Source organism: Eretmochelys imbricata, chromosome 7, assembly GCF_965152235.1.
Source record: "Eretmochelys imbricata isolate rEreImb1 chromosome 7, rEreImb1.hap1, whole genome shotgun sequence".
Lineage (NCBI taxonomy): Eukaryota > Metazoa > Chordata > Testudines > Cheloniidae > Eretmochelys > Eretmochelys imbricata.
In genome coordinates this window covers 68,923,799-68,945,482 of record NC_135578.1, presented here as the reverse complement: position 1 = coordinate 68,945,482, position 21,684 = coordinate 68,923,799, and the positions used below count along the sequence as shown (strand labels likewise).

The window sequence follows — 21,684 nt, the reverse complement described above, 5'->3', positions numbered from 1 at the left end:
TTCAGGGCCTTTCCCCTATAGCAATATTGTGCAGGGACAGGTATAATTTGGCCTATTATTCTCCTGTACATTTTATATTTTGCAGTAGAGAGTGTCTTTGATCTTACCCCTCCCTCTAGACATGTAGTGTACTAACAAAGGGTGAGTATGTAGGAAGGAATCTCAGGACTAACTAAAGAAGTTATTACCCCATTCAGATATGTTGTTAAGAACCTTTCAGATATGCCTTGCAACCTTTTCCTTTGAGATACTTCAAGAAAAATGCTGTGGGTGTGTGCAGTATTACGCAAGACAGAGACAAGCTCCTTCCAAGATCACTGTAACACAGTACTGTAAATGGCTGAGATAGGCTTGTGAAAGTGCCTATACTTTTCTCCAATTCCAGCCTTCCTCCACAGAGGGAAGCAAAGTCCTGAAGTCACTGTCAAAGTACAGCCTGACCCTCCCAACCACTTTACTCCTGACCTCATGCAACAGACTGCCAGGTCAGCGGAGAGAGGTACTTCCAAGGGGTGGGTGGGTGTGTGCACGCACCCCCAATTTAAATAGCCTCTTATGCAGCAGATAGGTCCCCATATTGTATCTTATCAAGGAGGTCTGAGCTCCAGGTACAATCGTTTACCAGCACACTCTGGACACAGTTTTTAATGCAAGTCCCAAAACATTAAATTGGAAAGGTGCAAAGACTCATCTAATATCTCTTCAAAATTACAACCCTATGATTAAATTCGGTACTGGAAACATTAAACAGCGATCCGGAGGGGGGAGGGAAAAAGCTGTAGCTCAAAACCATAATACTCAAGTTCTCTGCCCCTTTATCACTCTTTAGCAAAGAGCCTTTGCAAAATTTTTTGCTCTTTCTTCGCTCAGAATCAGCTCTCATTCCAGTGAGCAACAAGGCAAACTGAAAGCCAAGAGGTAAGAAAAAGGAACAGTTAAGATCACTATCAGTTTTTAGAAAGGTTGGGAACAGAGGGATAAAGAAAAAAGGTCATTCTATCCTTTATGAAGAAAAAAAAAGTGATAAAAAAGGATAGAACAACATAGAATGAGAGGGAAAACTGAGTGGCTATAAAAGACCAGTTACAGATCTTTGATAGTCTTGAGGAAACATCAGGGACTTCTGACCCTTTCCAAGTGCTGTATATTCTTACTGTCAAGTTACAAAAACAAAAGGATTTTACAAGCCTACTACAGAAGGTTAGGAATATCATAATGCTATAATGGAAAACTGATTCTCCAGCAGGGGATATTTCCATCTCCTTTTTCCACATTACTTGCTTCATTGTGAGCTATCATCTACAGTATCTCAGTTTAGAGGTCCCAGTTTTCATTAAAACGACTTGCCTTCGGCTAAGGATACGGCGTACTAAACAAAGATGGTCACCAGTGAGAGCAGCTTCCTTTATAGCCAGATCCCCAGCTTGTGTAAGTCAATATGGCACCACTGGCTTTAACAGAAATGTCAATTTATATTCTTGGTATCGTGGTATCAAGTTTTATGAAGGGGGAAAAAAAAGTCACTTTCATGTCTTCCCCTGAAAACTCCAGCCCTTAAGTTTGCTCCAGTAAAGTTTTGATTAGCTACACTGCAGAGTCAACATATTAGACCAGCTGCATGTATCACTGTAAATGATATTAGCAAAGGGGCAGCTCCACTTTGCACCTGTTTTCATTAGTGGTCATTTTGGCCCAAGCTGTCTATGAGAAGGATAAGTGACACTTGCATTGTTTATGCCAGTATTCCGATTGCATTGTCTGAAGGACAGCAATACACATCAGACATCGCACAGTTTGGCATCATGGCCATTTTGAGGTCTTTATTAAACTTCTGGTTCAGAAAGCATCTCCTCACCTTGCATGCACAGATGTTGAAAGGCCAAGATAGTTAATGAACATAAGCCTAATTTAATATGCACATAGTATAAAGTAACAAGAATGGGTGGATACCATTTTCTGTACCCCTTTTACTGATCCTGTTTAAGTTAGGGTCAGGCCAATAGTTCAGAAGTCATAAGAACCAGCTCAGACCAAGATAACCAGAGGTTATTTGCCTGTGCAGTAATGATGGTTCTTTGAGAGGGGTGTCCCTATGGGAGCTCCACTTCAGGTGTGCATATGTAATGCCGACAGACTCGCATTGTTGGTGGGCGGAATTGAACCTGGGACCTCTGGAGCTTAGTGCATGAGCCTCTACAGCATGAGCTGAAAGCCAACTGGCTGTTACCTAAGACTGTAGAGCAGACTCATTTTTTCCTCTCTAAGAGGTCTCGATGCCACTAGATGGGACAGAACACCATACCCAGGAGGCGTGTGGGTTACGCGTACGCCTCTCGAGCCCTCGATCAGAGATTTTTCCATTGCTATCCATTTGCCCTGTGCATGTACTCTTTACAATCTCATGTCACACACAGAGGGGATACAGAGCTGTGCGGACAGTTCCTTCTTTATCTGAATGTCTAAAGAAAGAACACAGTCTGAAGGAGAGGGGAAGGAGGGCAGTAGTGGAGCACCCATAGGAACACATCTCAAAAGAACCAGAGAGAGTTACTGCACAAGGTGAGTAACCTCCTCTTCTTCTTCTTCTTCTTCTTCGAGTAGTGTCCCTATGGGTGCTCCATTTTAGGTGATGCCCGACCAGCATCCCCACAGGGCTCGAGAGGTGCACGCACATCTGAAATGGAGCGTCCAAAGTGATACTACGCAAAGGAAAATTAACTTTTTTGATGTTCAGAAGATCTTGGATAACTTCCCGCGAAACTATTCTTCAACACACACACACCCACCCACCCAGTGCTTCCTGGTTCCAGCCTGAAGCAGGACAGAAGAGCCACAGTGCCCAGGAAAGGCTATTTCCATACCCAAAAGATTCCGACTGGAGAGGCATCTGAATCAGTCCATATACCTGGATGTCTCTGCCAGGAGCCATCCATAATTCACATGGACATCCAAGCTTCTGAGACTAGACGATCAACTTCTATATTGTGCATCTACATTGTTTTTCTAACGTAAACTGTCAACTCACTGGAGCAAGGACCACATTTTTCTTTATTATTGTACCGGATTGAGCCTACAGACATGCTGAAACCAACAAGACAAATCCAAACATCTGGACATTTGCCTGCCTCCAATTTAAGTTGGAAATGAAATGAGTTTGAAGGTTTCAGTCATGCTTGGACATATCACAAAAGCCTCCATCCAAGTCCATGACGTTCACTTTCTCTGTGAGTAATATGCACGTGCTGAAGGACATAATTTCAGGGAGACAAGTCCCAGGCTGAGGACCTCATAATACAGAAGGAGAGTTTTGGCCTTGTACTCACCCAGAAGATGATGTTGTAGCTGAAAAGCAGATATTTATACCAACAGCTGATTTCTGGGTTAGAGTATCGGTAATAGTGCATCTTCTATAGAGCAATATCTGCAGAGGAGGAAGAAAAGAGAGAGGAAAAAAAAGTTCAGTCTAAAAATTCAGACGTTTAATGTGAGCTTTCTTCTACCTCAGAAAAAGTAAAGTCGCTATTCCAAAAGTTTATATTAAAAGAATTACTGTAACTTGAAATCTAGTCAATTTCAAAAAGATATTCAGTGAAATTTCAAAAACCACACCTGACACCAAGTCCCGCTGCCAATTCTTGTGGCTTTACAATATTTTCTAGTTTTTAACTAGTTCTCTCTCTACCTGTTGCCATCTGAGAGAGATAAACAAAACTGACTATACAGTTAGAGTTAAACCCAGAAGACATACATTGATGCATTCAGGCTCTACATTAAACAGACAACCCCTTTTGTGCCCCCTTTGGCCCAGGCTGCTTGTCCTTTCACCACCATGCCTGTTGGACTTAAGGTGTGATGGTAAATGTGGTGGTACGCAGTGAGATGGAGAAGACACAGCTTTAAGTAACTGAGAAAGAATGGTGCAGTGGGAGCTTCTGTTAGGCTGTGACAGATTGTAGCACTGTGATATTTTTAATCTTCCTATACTGCATCAAATTTGCATAATTGGTTTTATTTAGATCACAAGTCATGCAGTTACAAAAGCTTTGATCTGATGGGCATTGCAGAGTTCTGCTTTCTGTGCTTCTCATATTTGAAGAAGGTAAGCATCAGCCACTGGAGTTGCTCAATGTTTCAAAAAACTGAAGCCTTCCAGGGCATTATGCCTAACCCATCTCTCTACAGGAATGCAGCAGAATGCCCCATATAGAAAACCAAACCCACAAACCTCCCAGCTGAAAGCTGTTATGCTGAAGAAGTCCCAAAGAGGCCAGTGTGTGGGAAAGGGCCACCAGCTAACACCAGTTGGTCTGTCACTCTGAGAACTGGGCAGGAGAGGGGTTAACACCATTCCCACAATTCAACCCTCTAATCATGCCTTTAAATCAAGGGTTTCCCTCCCAGGGGATTTTAGTAGAAGCTTAGCAATAAGATTTTAATAGAGCATAATAAGATTTTTCAAATGGTTCTAACCCAAATAAGGAAATGAGACAAGATGTTTGTTGTGAAATTACATTAAGTGGTGTAAAAAGAAAAGGAGTACTTGTGGCACCTTAGAGACTAACCAATTTACTTGAGCAAAAGCTTTAGTGAGCTACAGCTCACTTCACTGGATGCAAAAAGGGAAGGTGGGGGGAAACAGACATCCACAGCACCAGCCTGATAGGGCTAGACTGTAACTTTATAGAATAAGGCGGGGGCACGTAGCGCTGTAGTCCCAGAAGCAGATTCAACCACAATTCCTCCCCTTTTGAGCTGGAGAGCAAGCAAGTTATTTCAACTCTTTTTACAGCAGAGCATACTCCTGCATGTCAGCTGGCCATCTGGAAGGAGGTGTAGAGAAAGGACAGCTCCTGAGCTACTTCTAACCCCCAACCCATCTGCTCACTTCTTTGCAGGGGGGGAATTCAGGGTGAGCAGCTACTGATCTTCCATCCCCTAAGCTGTGGCTGGGGTCACAAGCTGTGCACGACAAGTGGGTGAATAGGGCCCTCATACTTAATTAAGCACTTCTCTAATAATTACGCTTTGGTATCTCACTGCGGCATCACAGAATGGTCTAGCACAAAGTTGTCTTGTATTCTTGGTTGTAACAAGAAATTCAGTAGGATGATGGATAGGTTTGTCAAACAGATTCACTATAAAAATCATTCGTAAATGAGCACTCCAATGATTGGGACCTAGTGTTGCAGCAGTTGCTCTTTGCCTACAGAGCTGTACCACATCCCAGTTTAGGGTTTTCCCCATTTGAACTTGTATATGGCCGTGAGGTTAAGGGGCCATTGCAGTTGGTGAAGCAGCAATGGGAGGGATTTACACCTTCTCCAGGAACTAACATTCTGGACTTGACACCCCCACCCAAAAAAACCCAACTATTATCTATTTTGAAGAATCTCTCATTTTACATAAGACTACCTCTTTTAGTTTTCAAAACGGCATTGCTAAAAGTTTCCAGCAGCATGATGGAATACTGCCACCAAGTCTGTTTTTAAGATTCCTAACCAAACCCTGGCTCATATCAAGTTGCCATGAACTTGAAACTCAGCACCAAGCACAAACTTTTGGCTGAAAAAAGGAGAGTAATTCCAAACCCAGTCCCTTGGGAGAAGATAGGATTATGCTTTGCCCATGGGGTTCCATGTGTGGAGTATCCAAGATGCACGTCTCTTGGAAGGAAATTAAGTGGTCTCAGATCTGGTCTTGACTTCCCCAGACATCATCTGGTAGTCACTTTTGGGCCTCTGCGGTTTTCCTGACAACCAGCTGCGTTTGGTGGTTTCTGCCTATTTAGAAAACAGATCAAAGATTCTCATCCCATGCTTACTCACTGACATATTCCGCATCCAGCATCCCTTTGTGATGTTCCTCTCACAGCTTTTGGGAAATTTCCATTAATTCAAACACAAATCCTAATTAGGAGATTCATTATCTACCTCAGATTATGGGAAATAAGATTTACTTATATTGGGCTATACCTAGAACTCTAAATAGCCAGGCAGCAAGTACAGGTACTGCTAACTAACATTATTTCATCCAGAGAAGCATCTCTTAACATCAAAACATTGAACTCAAAATTAAGTTCATATTGCTGAGGACCTTGGGAGGTTTATTTTGGAGAGAGAGAGAAGGCATAAGAGAGCCAAAATCAACCTCCATGCTGTTGGACCAATTCCCCCCTTTTCTCATTAAGTTATTCCAGCCAGCATGCCCTTTCACTTATCAGCAGAAGCTCATAATGGAAACTAGAAGGTAAAATGATGAGATATGGACTCTGGTCATTTCATTTATGAACAGTGGACAAATCTCATTATTGATAATCAGGTCTTTCCTTCTCCAGGGATCAATTCACTCAAAATATACTGGTTGGGCTTTGCAAAACGGTTCTGTATTAGGCTAACTCCTCTGCTTTTGAAGTCAGTGGGATTTTTACTGGACTTCAATGTGAGCAGAGAATTAGGCCACTGTAGAGGGCTTTTGAAAATCTATTCCACTGAGTGCTTATCAACTCCCACCTCGACGTATGGGACAGACAGCAGGGAGGAAACAGCCAAAGCTGGGAATACTGCAGTGTGGGGGGAAGTGGTAAAGTGGGGCCCATCTGGGACCACCCCTTCCCCCAGCAGTGTGCTGGGGAGACCCCCCAACTCACAAACTGGGGACACCAGGTAGTGTCAAAATTACAGATAGGAGCAAGCCAGGGACTCCAGGCAGTAGAGGGTAGAAGCAGCCAAAGCAGGGACCTTGGTAGACTGTTCTCCAAATGCAAAGGATCGGTTTTGATTGAACTTTCATTGACTGGCTGTTTGCTGCAGCCCTCCCTCAGAGTCTCTTCACTCCGTATCGGCCTAACTTCCTTTCCCCTTTAACTGATCCCCTCTTATCATACTGTTCATTCTGCTAGTGCGTTCTACCCCTTCCTGCACCTGTGACTGTCTTGTCCATTTAGATTTTAAGCACTTCAGGAATGAACAGTCTGCTACTCTGACATTTCCTAACACAATGGAGCCCCACTGCTGGTTAGCCCTTAGGCACTATAAAAATGTTAAAACAAGAAAAATGAGAGAGAGAGAGAGAGAGAGAGAATGGGATACTGTTGCTACACAATACCAGTAGCTATGACAAAAGAATTGTCCAAATGCGGTGGGTTTTTTTTTTTGGTTTAAAATAAAAGACATCTCTGGTTCTTGTATTGCATGACAATGTGTTCACTTGTGCTCAGAAATGGGTGAATGACCTTTATTCTTTTAAAAATATAGAGAGCAGTAGCACCTAATTCAGGCCTCCAAGGTCAAAGGCACATGAATGAAAGTACATTTCAATTTCCCTTTTCACAATAGATCGGACCCTCAGCACAACTTTATGATAATTCCCCTTGACACAAAGAAAGAGAGCACACATTTTAGCAAATGAAAGAATAATTCCAGTAAATTCTTGGCTGCAGGAGGCTGCCCTGCCCCCCTAAATAAAAAAAAACAACAACTACCACACATCCCTCAGTATTGTGTGGCCATATAAGGCTTTATAGATTAATGAGATAGATCCTCTGTTTTTAGAAGTTGTTTACTAACTACTGAACTCAGTGGTCTCCACTCTGATGTGAATACAAACCTTTTCAATGGCCACTGAAGGACTGATCTGTATTAATTTACAAATACTGTAAGCAGGAGCCTGCACAAGGTGGGGGGGCAAGTAGGGGCATGGGCTCCCCAGTAATGGGTAGGGGCAGAACTCTTCTGGCCCAGGGCTACAGCGGGGAGAGTGAGCTCCTTCAACCCCAGGGCTGCGGCAGAGGCACAGAATGTGCCCCCTACAAAAGTGATCACATTTAAATTCCTGCACACGCCCCTGACTGTAAGTGAGCAACCCATGGGAAATGTTTATTGTATACATATACTGAAGGTTTACTGTGGGCACCTGGAGGTTCAGGATAATAGCTGGCAGGTAACAACAGCTCCAGCTACAAATGCTTCCTGGTAAACAAGGCAGAAGGTTAGGAAACAATGTCTGTGCTGTTAAACGGCAAAGATGATACTTACAGGTACCAGCTGAAATTATAAAGCTTGATTTGCCCAGATTCAGAGCAGGCTGGACTGAAAGGGACTGAAATACTTGAACCCTAGAGAGGGGTGAGAGTTGTCAGCAAGCACAGAGACACAGGCCCTGAAGCCAGTGAGCCTCCTTAACCTTCCAAGAAGGATGGTAAAAATAGGGTGAGAGAGAAGACTTTAAAACAGTCTGTGGGCAAATCTCTTACCCATACTGTGCTGTGTTTCTATCATTAAAACAATACTTTTAGAAAGCTGCCTGGTCATGCCTCCTGAACGGAAGACTTGCAGCTGAGTAGTACAGTCAAGAAGTGCAAAATCTTAGAAGGGTGCACTCAGAGAGGACAGAGAGGGGTGAAAAAGCAGCAGCTATCTCTAACTATGACAGACCCCATCAGCTTGAGAAGACCCAACACCATCTGACAGTATTATTCCTATTAGAGCTAAAAGTAGGATCTAAGGCTGCTAAGCAGGATTACAGGGCTGTCCGACCCACCCACACTCTTTCAGTTTACGTTGTGCAGCGTCAGCTTCAGTGTTTTGCTACTTGTTAGTTGCAGTTCCTGGGCCTGTTTCTCCACGGCCTTGTACCTTGTTAGAATCGGGTTCCCCTTCTCATGCTCTAGCATTGCAACATGACTTTCTATGATGTATTCTGGGGGAAAGCTCACAGCCACACCCTATCACAGGACCTGCAAGAGACTGTTTACCAGAAACAGCAAAGCCCAAATGGAAACTGAGCAGACAGACATGTCCACAAAGCGCAAAAAAAAGGGTGGCCCAAGATTAGCACTTCTGTCGGCCATGGGTGTCAAACACACCACATCCTGGACCAACAGAAGTGCTGGTGTGGACAGCGCTATGTCAGTGGGAGAGGCTCTCCCAGCGACATAGCTATAGCCACTCACTGGGGGTGGCTTAATTATGCTGGCGGGAGAGCTCTCTCCCGCCAGCATAGAGCAGCTACACACAAGAGCTTACAACTGCAGTGGTACGGCTGTAAGGTCTGTAGTTTAGACATAACTAAGCTGATGCACACAAAGAAACAAGGGTGAGAGTCTCCCTGGTTCATGTGGGGTGTGTGTGGTCGCAGAGTATTTCAATTAATCATATTAAGTATCAAGCTGCAAATAGACAGTTATATAACCAGGGTATCTTGCCTCTGAGCTAGTAGACCAGGAGAATCCAGGGGGGGAAAAAAAACAAAAACAAAAAACCCCAGCAAGTTAACAGTCCTAAAACGCAACTGAAACAAAAAAAAGATAGCCAAGCCATTGAAGGAGTCCGCCCCATCCCCCCAGTTCGAGATCTTATTTTCTGCCTGGCTTCCTCCCCTCACTGTTTCTCAGACCTACCTTAATTGTTCAGGCCTTAACTTCAGTGAAAAGCCCACTACAGGAATATCAGCTTCTCCCACATCCTTACTAACAAGCAGGGGTCCCAACTGCCTAATCATCTTGACCTCTCTAGGACTGGTAACACACTTCTCCCTACTTCCCCTTCCATTGGTCAGCTGCCCAGCCATGACGAACCAACTGCCTGCCCTGGAGGAGTGTCGCTGTGTAGGTAATGAGGAATGCTACAGTATCACATGATGCCAGGGGATTCACACTTGATCAAGCCACACTACTACAAGCCATCTCCCCTCTTCAGGAGGTAGAGTGGATCTCCAAGACAATGTGCCTGCAATGGAGATCCTTAAAAGGGGCACCACAGCAGAAACACACACAGTTCCCCTTCTGAGCTGTCAGCCAGGATGAATGTCTCCTTCCACATTGCTGAACAATCTGTTCCACCTTTTATTCAGTGGTGATGCACTGAATGCCTTTCCCAGACCTGAAGAACTCTGTGTGGCTCAAAAGCTCATCTCTTTCACCAACAGAAGTTGGTCCAAGAAACAAAATTTTCTCACCCACCTTGTCCTCCCACATAGGTGGCTAGGGAGCAGGAAGGGCAGCACACCCTGCACCCCCAAAAAATTCCCTCCTCCACAGGGATGACTTCCAGGAAGGGGTAGGGAAGCATGTGGGAGCAGACAGCTGTGCAAGAATTACTGCAAAACTGAATGACAACTTCCTGAAAGGAGAAAGGACGACAGAATGGAGTTCTCCATCCTCTTTAGCAGAAATGTGGGACCTATCTTCAGAGCTGGAGTCCTGAAAATAGAGAGGTAAAGGGCTTCTGTGCCCCTTACTCCCACCTAAATTAAGGTCAGGATTTGGCCTATTACCACTTTTTTGAGAGGGGGAAGGGGAGGAAAAAGTGACAGAGATGGTATCTTGGTTCTTTCCATTGAGATACACACTGCTGTTATAGCAGCAATGCTGTATGGAGAGGCAACATGTTCTAGGCAACTGAGGGCTTGTCTACACCAGCAATTTACAGCGCTGCAACTTTTTCGCTCGGGGTGTGAAAAAACACCCCCAAGCGCTGCAAATTTCAGCGCTGTAAAGCGCCAGTATAAATTGTGCTCCCAGCACTAGTAGCTATGCCTCTCATTGTGGTGGGTTTGGTTTGTGGGTTTTAAGAGCTCTCCCAGCCTTGTGCCTCGACTACACAAGCCACGTTAAAGCACGTCCAACTCCCATCCCAAACTGTATTCCTAATTCTGCAAATGGACTGGCTACATGCACTTGAACAGGTCACTTAGTGTAGGAGATGCTCAGAAGTGTCAGTTGCCAGACTACAAATAAGACACGTGGTTAGTAATATTAGCTTACCTCATAGGTTTCATTGATTAGCTAATTAGTATTGTGAAGTGCTTTGAAGAGATATAAAATGATATATAGGTGGTAATCATCAGCTTTCCCTGCAGCATATCTTATTCTTCTATATGGAGTTACACGGACTCACTCTGCCAACAGTTATTTCCCACTTATAGCAATGGGAATTTCTTTCAGAGAACTAATACAGAGGGATACTGCTAGCTTTTTAAAGACATATCATTTCAGCTCACAGCTGCACTGATGAAAGATATAACCATTCAGCAGAAGACTGCTGCAGTTTCCAGTCAGACAGTTCCAAACCCACAGATTACACGGTTATCTACAAAGTGCAAGGATACTAAAGTTTTTATAATTGTGATATTATTCACTGCCCATAAATTTTTAACCCTTGCAGCACATGCAAAGCAAACAGGACAAGTATCAGAGGGATAGCCGTTTTAGTCTGAATCCACAAAAACAACAAGGAGTCCAGTGGCACCTTAACAGATTTTATTTGGGCATAAGCTTTCATGGGTAAAAAACCACTGAAGTAGTGTTTTTTTACCCACAAAAGCTTATGCCCAAATAAATCTGTTAATCTTTAAGGGGCCACCAGACTCCTTGTTGTTTCTAAACTGGACAGGCCTTTCCCATATCTATTACCTACGAAATGGCTTTAAAAACAGAGAAAGGGAATGGAAATGTTACAGATTTCCAAAAATACTGCAATTTTTTTACAAAAGCATTGAAAAGAATGGACCAGAGCCTCAGCTAGTGTTAATGGAGCAATGCAGATTTAAGTCAACGTACATCAGCTGCAGATCTGATCCAGTGTTTTTAAAACTATCCCAGCGCAAACGCAGGTAAAAACCAGAGCAGATATGGAAATGGGGGGCTGGGGTGGGGAAACAAAGGCTCCACCTAGTAAACTAATACATTAGGTCAAGCGTTAGACATGTGTTAGCAGGTCCACAAAGCTAGCTAGTAAAGCAACAAACCGTAAAATCAAGTATCAGAGGGGTAGCCGTTTTAGTCTGAATCCACAAAAACAACGAGGAGTCCGGTGGCACCTTAAAGACTAACAGATTTATTTGGGCATATTTCTTCACATGTAGCTAAAGTGGGGTTTTTTACCCATGAAAACTTATGCCCAAATAAATCTGTTGGCCTTTAAGATGCCAGCGGACTCCTCATTGTTTTTGTAAAATCAAAACAATCAGAGAGCAGAGCAGTGTTTCAAGAAGGTTACAAGGCTGTTGGTAACAAAACATTGAACTATTGGGAGTGAAAAACATCCTGTCAAATCTTTTGGCATGCTAGTTACTTCCATTATTTCATCCACACTGTATTGTTCTAGCTTGTTATTTTTTACAGTATAACAAGCTAATTTTTTTTTTTGATCTGGCAGCATGTGATTTACCACCTGTCCAGCTGAAGGCTTGAAGCTGACAGGTTAATGTCTATTTAGAGGTGCCAACTATGGTAAGCTTTTGTGAAAGCAAACTATCCCAATACAGAATTTCCCTTTTCTTATCTTGTGAGGGTAGATTAAAATCAAGGCAATTTAAAACACCAAGTGGAAAGTCTCCATTTAAAAATCACTGAATTCAAATCAACTTTTCTTTAGAAAATAACTGAAGTACAAATGGAAAAGTGCACTCTCACTGGTTGATATAACCATTAGAACTAAATAGAGCCATAATACTAGACGGGATACATCTTTTTGCTACTTATGAGGGTACTCCATAACTATACACATTTAAGCAATTACATCAGAATCTCAAAAGATTAAGCGAATTGTACATTTTTAGTATATTAGAAAATGGTGAAGGACATCGCTTATTCACTAGATAATTAACTTTCTGCTCATGATTTGTGGCAAGCTGCATTAGGGTGGTAATTAGAATTTAATTAACACACAAAACAGCATATAAAATGTATTTGTATTAAACAAAAGAAGCCCGTAGCACAGTACATGACTTATTGTGCCATATTTAAAAGGGTTAATCTCAAGTTAAATGGTCCTTCCCCCGCCCTCCCGATTTTCTCTTTATCTAAAGAAGCAGCTTTCAAACTCAAAGTTTTTGACACATGCATGGATGCAGCATGCTTATTTATTGAAATATTTTGTGACAAAATATGCTAAGGTGTAAATGTTAAGTTCAGATTTTAAAAAAAGATTTTTGGAAAGACATTTAAGCAGAATAAAAAAATCCAATATAAAAGATTGATTATTTTGGTTAATGGTTTATTTATTTAGGTGTTATTCACCTTGCTCCCAGTATTACATTTCATAGCACTTTTTGCCAGTTCTCTCTACAAAGAAGGACACCAGTCCACTGATATTTCTCTCCTCCCCATTAGTATCCTCCAAATATTCCATCGGGCAGACCAGGTGCAGTGATGGTTCTACGAGCTGTTGTGTGCAGCACCCAGATCCAATGGAGACAGCTGATGAGCTGTACAAAGAAAAGAAAAACCTGAGGACCCTTCCAAGGCTGCAACAAACACCATAACCCCTCTTACTGTGAGGTAAAGGGAAAATCTAAGAGCTGTTGATTCTTTCAATAGAAGAGAGTGTGAATCATCAAGTACAGTATCAGGTAAATCTGAGGACGTGCACCTATGAGTCACTGAACAGTCACTTTCCCAAGAGCTCTGGCTGATGCTGGAGTGAAATGGCTCAAGGATTCTTTCCTTATGGACATGCATTTACTTCAGCTGTGATGTGACAGTGTGGAGGAAGTTCTGCTCACTCCTGAGAGACAGATGAAGCATTTAGTGTTGAGTAAGCTACAAGAAAGGGAGATCTGGATCACGGAACCTGAGAATGCAGTGGGACAGGCAACTTCAAACTATAATTCTATAGTCATGCAATGTACAACCATTTCTAACATGGTGGCTTGATTACAAAATAGGGGCTGAGAATTGTTCTAGGATTCCTGAAGTTAGTGGAAATGACAGACAATATCTCTGCTAAGTGACTTCTGGAATTTTTGTTTTGATCATCAGTGCCGTTCTGAAGGTCCGGGTCCTCCATTTTTCCACAGAACAAGTTCAACATGAGCAGTAGCAGTGCAGTCTCCCAGACATCACCAGTGAGCCCATCATACTGGATAGAGGGGAATTCAGGCTCCATGACTATACTATTTACTGAGACCAACTACAGTGCCTCTTACAACCAGGTCTCATGGAATATTCTATGACAGGGACCTCTCTCCTCTAGGAACTAGACAGAAACCAAACTCTTTCACATAAACCAACAGATGGTCACGGAGCAGGGAGGGACAAAGTTATGCAGAAACTTTAAAAGGAGCACAAGAGTTCGTGTAGTGGAGAAGGGGGACCCAATACAGGTATTCAGAAAGGCACAATTCACAAAGAAGTCAAGCCAGTAGATGATGAAGTACTGGATGAGGAATTTTAACTGCCTTGAAAGAGAAAAAAGTTGAATCTTAGAAATATTGTGGAGGAAGCAGCAGCAGGGTATGGGCACAGGCTGGCTGCAAGGAAGTCAAAGCTAATACCCATTATGTATAGGGATGACAATGTAATCTTCAACAGTGACAGTACTGGGGTGCAGAAAGTTCAGGAGAGATCAGGAATTCAAGTTCTCCATGTGGAGCTTAATTTGACAAAGACCTCCAGGGGGAGTCTTTGAACCTCCCATACACCAAGAAGATTTTCCAACTGAAGTTACACCCACATACTGCAATAAAGAGTAATATGCTTCCTAGAGTCTCAGCAACTTGCAACAAAAATGAATCACATCAGACAGGATGAAGTCATTAACAATAATGATTAACTCGAGTTCTGACTAATTGTTTACAGTGTAGTCAAGAGAGACTTAGAAACTCCAGGCATGTCTCTCATTTCTTTCGGTGTCAGGAACCAAGCATCAGGCATCACAGAAAGTAAATTGTATGTAGCCAGTAACAGACTCCTCAATAGCAATCGTCAATGGTTGATTACAGAGCAGCAGTGACAAGCTTCCAGTGGAATTCCAATCCATCCTCCTTGGCAGGTGGATACACTGAGGGCCTTCAAGGAGGAGGGCTTGTCAAGCCAGGCACTCTCTACAGCTCTGATAAGGACCTCCCAAGAAATCCCATTCCAAATATTTTTTATATTGCCAGGCTTTTTAAAGGAGATGCATCATGACCAAAAGTATTGAGCTTTGAACTTTTTTTAAATTAATGTTTACATGGATTTATTTCCCTACATAATAAATAGCAATGTCCTGCATTTGGAAGCCAATCATTTTCCCAGCAAGTTTGCACTGGTAAATTTTCCTCTCTCCAGTAATTAATGTGTTTTCTTTCAGAGTCTGTAGACACAATGTCTGAAGAAAGGCATTCGGTTGTATGCTTTTCTCTCTCACACTCATGCCACAGATCCCTGCAAAGGGAAGAAATTTAGGTCTTGAAGGATTTTAAAGGAACTGATCTTGCAAACATTTAAAAGATGAGTAACTGTACTCACGTGGAGCAGTTCCATTAAAGTAAAGTGACATGCTTAAATACTTGTGGGATCTCAGCTTAAGTTTGTGTATTTTTTATTATTAATTATTCTTAAAGGTTTGAGCACAGAGAAGAGTACATTTGTTTTTAAAATAAGATCATTCTCCTCCAGCGAAGTTTCAGTGGACTCCTAAAGTAGTGATTAAGGGACCAGTCCTGCAGACACTTATGCACAAGGAGTATCTTTATCCAGGAGAGTCATCCCATTGGTGTGTCTTTGGAACTACTCAACGCTTATCTAGCGGACTAAGCTCAAGCTATATAAACATCACAAGACCCTGATTCAGCCAAGCATTTAAGTATGTGCCTAACTTTAATCATGTTATTATTCCCATTCAACTTCCTGAATTGGTGCAAGAGGGAGAAGACAGACTTGAGAAGCAGAGGCAAAACTGGAAGTAGGAAAGTCAAGGATTGGATCCCTAGCATTCCAAAGGTTTTGGGATTCCTGGAGGAAAGCCAGCAGCAGGCGTATCAATCCAGTTTCCAAATGGAGCATCAGGGAAGGAAGCCAGCAGATAGCAGCTTGCTTCACTTTGTATTGATAATTTGGCTTTACAGTCAAATGCCTTAAACTAAAAAATACCAGCTGTGCTGCAGAAATTTCAGGTGGGACAATAATGTGGGTGGAATCATTGCAGATCAAAGTTACAGATAACACCTTATGGACAAGAGTGCTCTGGTGCTCAGTGTGAGAGTTTTGAAAGGTTATATTTACACTGTCCACTTACTGACCCTATACATTCACTTAAACATTTTAGAACTTCTGTAACATTAATGAGCAAAAGTTACAAATCCAGTACAAACAACATTAAAATAAAAGAAGAACAAGCTGGTGAAAATGGGAACAAAATCTGCCACCTGGGTACATCTTGGATGCACGGGGCCTAATTCTTCACTGTGTTCCACGGTGCTGCAACTCCATTAAAGCATAAAAGGAGTAAATGGAGCAATCGGTTTCTGTACTACATACATAAAGGCTTCCTTACACAATACACAAACGAAAAAGGCTGGAATCTCTGACCTAGTTTTGGGTAACACAAAAATACAATTGCAGAGGTAGAGTGGGGGAGAGTTTGGAAGCAGAAGCGACCATAACAATTAAAAATTTCTGTGAGTCCACCTGGGGCAGGAGGAGAAGAATGCCTAGAAAATAAACTGAAGGAAAGGTCATAAAGGAAATGAGTCCAAAAAGGAATTTGAGCCTAAACCAGTAAGTACTGACTTTCAAAAAGAGGAAAATAGTTGTGAACTTTCCAACATTACTCATCTTTGTAATGCATTTTGTGATCTGCAGGTGAAAAGTTCAGAACTAAGTATAAAATACAGACCTTAATCTGCTCGGATACTACCAAAGTCACTCCTGATACTCAAAATCAGTGGATCTACGAGACTGGAATTAGGTCCTATCATTAAAATAGCAAAGTGGACACTCACGGCACCTTTGGGAATGGAAAATACATGTGCAGGATCTTTGCAAGACTTAGTAGTTTACAATGGGATTTCACCTACTTGGAATTAGTGCATATTTGGAAAACTATTACTTAGAGTCCTGTAAAAAACCACCACACACACGAGAGATTTGCTATTTACTTTTTAGTAAGTTTAAATATTGTGCATTGTTTAGAGGTTCTACAAATCATTTTTGACCATGGGTTCATTAACTCCACGACACAAAACTGCTGGAAGCAGCAAAGGGAAACAACTAAACTTGGAAAATTAGTAACTGACATAAGGCAAACAGAAGACAGCTGTGGACAGTAATAAAAGCCTCAAGTACTTTGAGGGTTGTAATTCTCACAATCCATTAATAGTTTATTAGGTCTTTATAATTAGAATCTTAATACATGTTACCAACTCACAGATTCATACATTTTAAGGCTGGAAGGGACCATTACAATCATCTAGTCTGACCTGCTGCATAACATAGGCCAAAGAGTCCCCAGTTTGTCTAGCTTTAACTTAATCCTGGCTCAGTGGGAGTGGGGGAGGGAAGGAGAAAGAGGAGAAACATGACACGACAGGACATTAGAGGACTTCTCAGGGTCCCTTGCAGCACTACATTTCTGTGATTCTATAATTGTGTCCTATATCCGTTTTTCCATGGTTTTGCCTAAGATGTGAGTCATAAAAGCTGTTTTATAGTTAATTTCTCAGGTCTCTTAAATACGGGAACAATGTTAAACTTCCCCCATTCCTCTGGAGCCCTTCTAGTGTTTCAAGATTTGTTTAAACACAACCACCCACAGTTCAGAGAGCTCCAGAGCCAATTTAAAAAAAAAAAAAAAATCCTTCAGTGCAAGTTATTCAGTCATACATATTTTATAAGTGTTTAACTCTTTAATGGTTACTATTGAAACATCCTCCTTTGTTACAGTCCAAGGAAAGTATATTATCTCTGTAAGCGATGAATACATCATCCTTTTGATTTCCAAATACGGAACAGATATTTTTCTCCATCACAATTGACATTTTTACCATCCTTTTATAGTATAGGACCTATATCATTGCTAGGATTTAGTTTGTTCCTGATATATTTAAAGTACTCCTGATTGTCCTTAACCCTACGAGCCACAGTTTTTCATTGATGCATAAAACTGATAAGGAAAGCTAAAGATATTTCACCTAAACTGCTGATTTATATTCATTGCTATCAGCTTTGCCATTTCTCAATTTACTTATATTTAGATTGCTGTCATCACCTCCCCTTTTAGTAAGGATATATTTGTGGGTGGGGGGACATAATGCATTCTTAACTAATTTCCAATAATTCAATATCTCCTCCGACTGAATTATGCTCATAATTATTTCCAGCTTTGGAAAACTGGCTTTTTAAAAATCACTAAGGGGACGGGGGGGGGGGGGTGAGTGTTATGTAACTGGCTGGGACTACACTCTGCATGCAGCAAATGAAGTTACACTGGCATCATTTGTACCTAGGCAACCACCAGTTTTCAGTCCACATTTATTTGACAGAATGAGGTCTCATAATAGAATTGCTCAAGTTAGATGATAAATTTGTACCATTTGCAATTATCAGTCTGAGACACTCCAAGAAGTTTTACTAGTGGCAGCAAGAGACCTCGTCAAGTCCCCCAGATTGAAATCCCCTATGATAATGCAACATAGATAGATATTTTATGACAGGCATATCCTATCCCCTCAGCTGAATTAGTACAACCAATCCACCTATATGCATTACATGTCCTATCAATAGAAGGTTTGTGAGCAACCCAAAAGCAGCTAAAAGGTATCTATACCATAGAGTGCCACCCCACCTTCTCTTCAACCCACTCTGTCTTCCACTAGAGTCACCCTATTATAACATTCCAATCACGTGAATCACCCCACCAAGTCAGTACTACCAACCATATCAAGTTTCTTTTCATAAATGAATATTTCTAATTCTTATTCACCACCCAGACTTCTAGCTTTGGTGTATAGGCAACTGAAGAATTTATTCTCTTTACATCCCTTGATTTGTTGCCAGAGTTATATTTGACCATATGTCCTGTGTTTATCCTCTTCCTCCTCACCCTCCCCTTCTGATGCTAATTTAAAGCCCTCATGACTACTCTCAGGCCTGGTCTACGCTGGGCGGGGGGAGAAAATCGATCTAAGATACGCAACTTCAGCTACAAGAACAGCGTAGCTGAAGTAGACGTATCTTAGATCGACTTAGAATCACTTACTTCGCGTCCTCGCGGTGTGGGATCGATAGCGATTGCTCCCCCGTTGACTCCACTTCCACCTCGCGCAGTGGAGGAGTTCCGGAGTCAACGGCAGAGTGATCGGGGATCAATTTATCGCGTCTATACTAGACGCAATAAATCGATCCCTGATAGATCGATCCCTACCTGCCGATCCGGGGGGTAGTGTAGACATGGCTTATGTCTAGTTTACTATCTAGAAGCTTAGCTCCCTTTCTACCAAGATGCTGGCAGTTGTGGGGCTAAGACCTAATATTGATGCAAAAAATAAAATTTAACTTAAAAAAAATTAAGTTGTTACAAATTTACCTTCACTAAATATCAAGATGCAGCCATAAGAACGTTATAGCCAGGATGTTTGGAAATATGACAATATACATAGTTAGCTTATTATGTTACAAAACTTTAAAGCTAAATCAGAGAAATTCCAGGTTTATACTTTTCTCTCTCTCTAGACCAAGCAAACATCAAGCCTACAAATCACAAACATTTGGAGGAAATCTGCCTGTGAAAAGAATGCAATGTTGTGGTATCAGAATAATAAACCCAGAGGAAAAGCAGGTCTATAACAAATCCTCCTCCACCACCTTTTTTCTCCAAAATAAAACTTGAGCTTAAACCCACAAACAAAGTATTCTAGAAACATCTTTATTGACATTGATTTCTTCTATACACACACCAAAGTCTTCTTCATTCTTTAAACTTGGAGAACATTTATGGTGGTAAGTGATATATAGAAGATACTGGTTATGTTCAACTCATTTTTCCACTTAAAGGAGAAAATCTTTGTTCTCAAATGCTTATGATGGCATAAGATTCTTTTAATGTGTATATTTGCAAGTATTTTGTATCTAAATGCAAGCCTTCACATAACTGCCTGATTTTGTTATATGACTAGTAAGATGTTTCATGTACAAATACAGAAAAATCATTTGGTGCTAGGCTAATTACTAATGTAAACAGCACTTATATTAATGGGAAATTAATCAATCAATCACTGATGATGCCTGAGCAAATCCTTACCCAATGCAAGATGACAATTGTTGAAATGATGATTTTCTTGTCATGTGGAGTCAACAACTCAGGCTAAAGGCTTTCCAAGAGTTATTTAATTTTAAAAGACTGCTTTGAGAACAAAACACTCATACCAGGGCCAGCCCACAACATTTTGGCACCGGAGGCAGGAGCTCAAATGACACCCCCATTCCCCCTTGCTTGGGCCAAAACTTTGAAAGGTCTCAATTCTGCCTTCTTCCTGTTCTACTCCTCTCATGGTACTGCTCTGCTACCTACCCCAATAAAGGAGAACTGACAACGTAAAATGCCTTGTTCAAAAATTTTAAGTAACACTTAACTTTCAAACGCCTGAACAGCAAATGTAACTTTTCTTTTTTGCATAGTAAATACTGGCATTTTTAGCGTTTTGATCAATCAAAGCGGTGCTTTCCGTGCCTTCTTGGCTGCAAAGATTTGAACTGCTTCCTAATGCAGGTCCACAGTCTGGGCCAGCTCATGTTCTATTGAGAAGGTTGCAAGGCCGACCAGCCTCTCCTGTGTCATCGTGGAGCGTAGATGTGTTTTTATTAACTTCAGCTTGGAGAAGCTGCGTTCTCCACTGGCAACTGTTACAGGAAGTGTTCGAAGTATGTGCAGAGCAACAAAAGCATTTGGAAAAAGAGCGTGGTCATCTTATTTGTGCATATATATTCCAGAACAGTCTTTGGGGTTAATCCTGCTGAAATGTATCTTGTAAGGGTTTTCAAGTCATCACCTAAATCGCTCGCATCAATATTGCGCATGTTATGTGTTAACACTGTCTCTAGTGCCCTGCATTGCTGGGGTAGGTCTTCTTCAGGTATAGTGAGGAGTTTTGGATCATCATACAGCACCCCAAATACACTGCTGTGTTCCTTGAGCTGCATGATATGTTCTTCAACTGACTGTATTGCACAATCTAGCACCTGGTTAAAGAATTCAACTTTGAATTGTTGTTTGGGGTCTCTTATGGGATTATCCCGTGCCTTGTAATCAAAATTTCTTCTTCTTCTTCTTCTCCTCCTCCTCTGACTCTTGTATTCTTGAATGGGTGGGAAAATAGCTTCAGTGTGAAGTTCCTCTGCCAACTTCTGTGCACTCTTCAGAATGTTTTGAAATCCCTCATATGACCGGTAAGACAGTAGATAGGACTTTGCTTTGTCCAGTTGTTCCATTGCTCCAGAAATATCAAGGTGAACACCTCGGAGTCTCTTGCTTACAACATTTATGTCATGCCACAACCCTAAGCCACACAGAAATTTGAAGTTATGTATGTTTCTGGTGATTCCATTTCCCTCTGCCACTGTTCTCCTACGAACAGTTCCTCTCCTAGCATTATCCTCCATAATGGCAACTATGGCACCATCTATCTTCCCAGTTTGGTGTTTGATAGGCTTTATTGCCTCTACTCGACTTTCCCGTTGTGTGCCACTCAGTGGTTTCAGTGTCAGAGAGGATGTTCCCAGATGTTGCTTCAAAATTTGCCATCGATGAGTTGATGCAGAGAAAAATACACAGATGCTTTGGATTACATTAAAAAATTCAGCAGCCTCACTAGAAGCTGATGCTGCATCACTGACCACCAAGTTCATTGAATGAGAACGGCATGGGACAAAAAAAGCTTGAGGGTTTAACTCTCAGATCCATGTCTGCACTCCTCTGTTCTTTCCTC

The 21,684-nt window shown here is 41.7% G+C and overlaps 1 protein-coding gene across 5 annotated transcripts in view; it reads right to left on the bottom strand.

Moving 5' to 3' along the window:
- Positions 1 to 21,684, bottom strand: part of TSPAN14 (tetraspanin 14) — an 82,612-nt gene that overhangs the window by 44,013 nt on the left and 16,915 nt on the right. For all 5 annotated transcript variants that reach the window (XM_077821187.1, XM_077821188.1, XM_077821190.1 and 2 more), the window contains one exon: positions 3,324 to 3,421. In XM_077821187.1, the coding sequence (XP_077677313.1) occupies positions 3,324 to 3,404 (81 nt within the window). In that variant the 5' untranslated portion in view covers positions 3,405 to 3,421. The remainder of the gene's footprint in view (positions 1 to 3,323; positions 3,422 to 21,684) is intronic.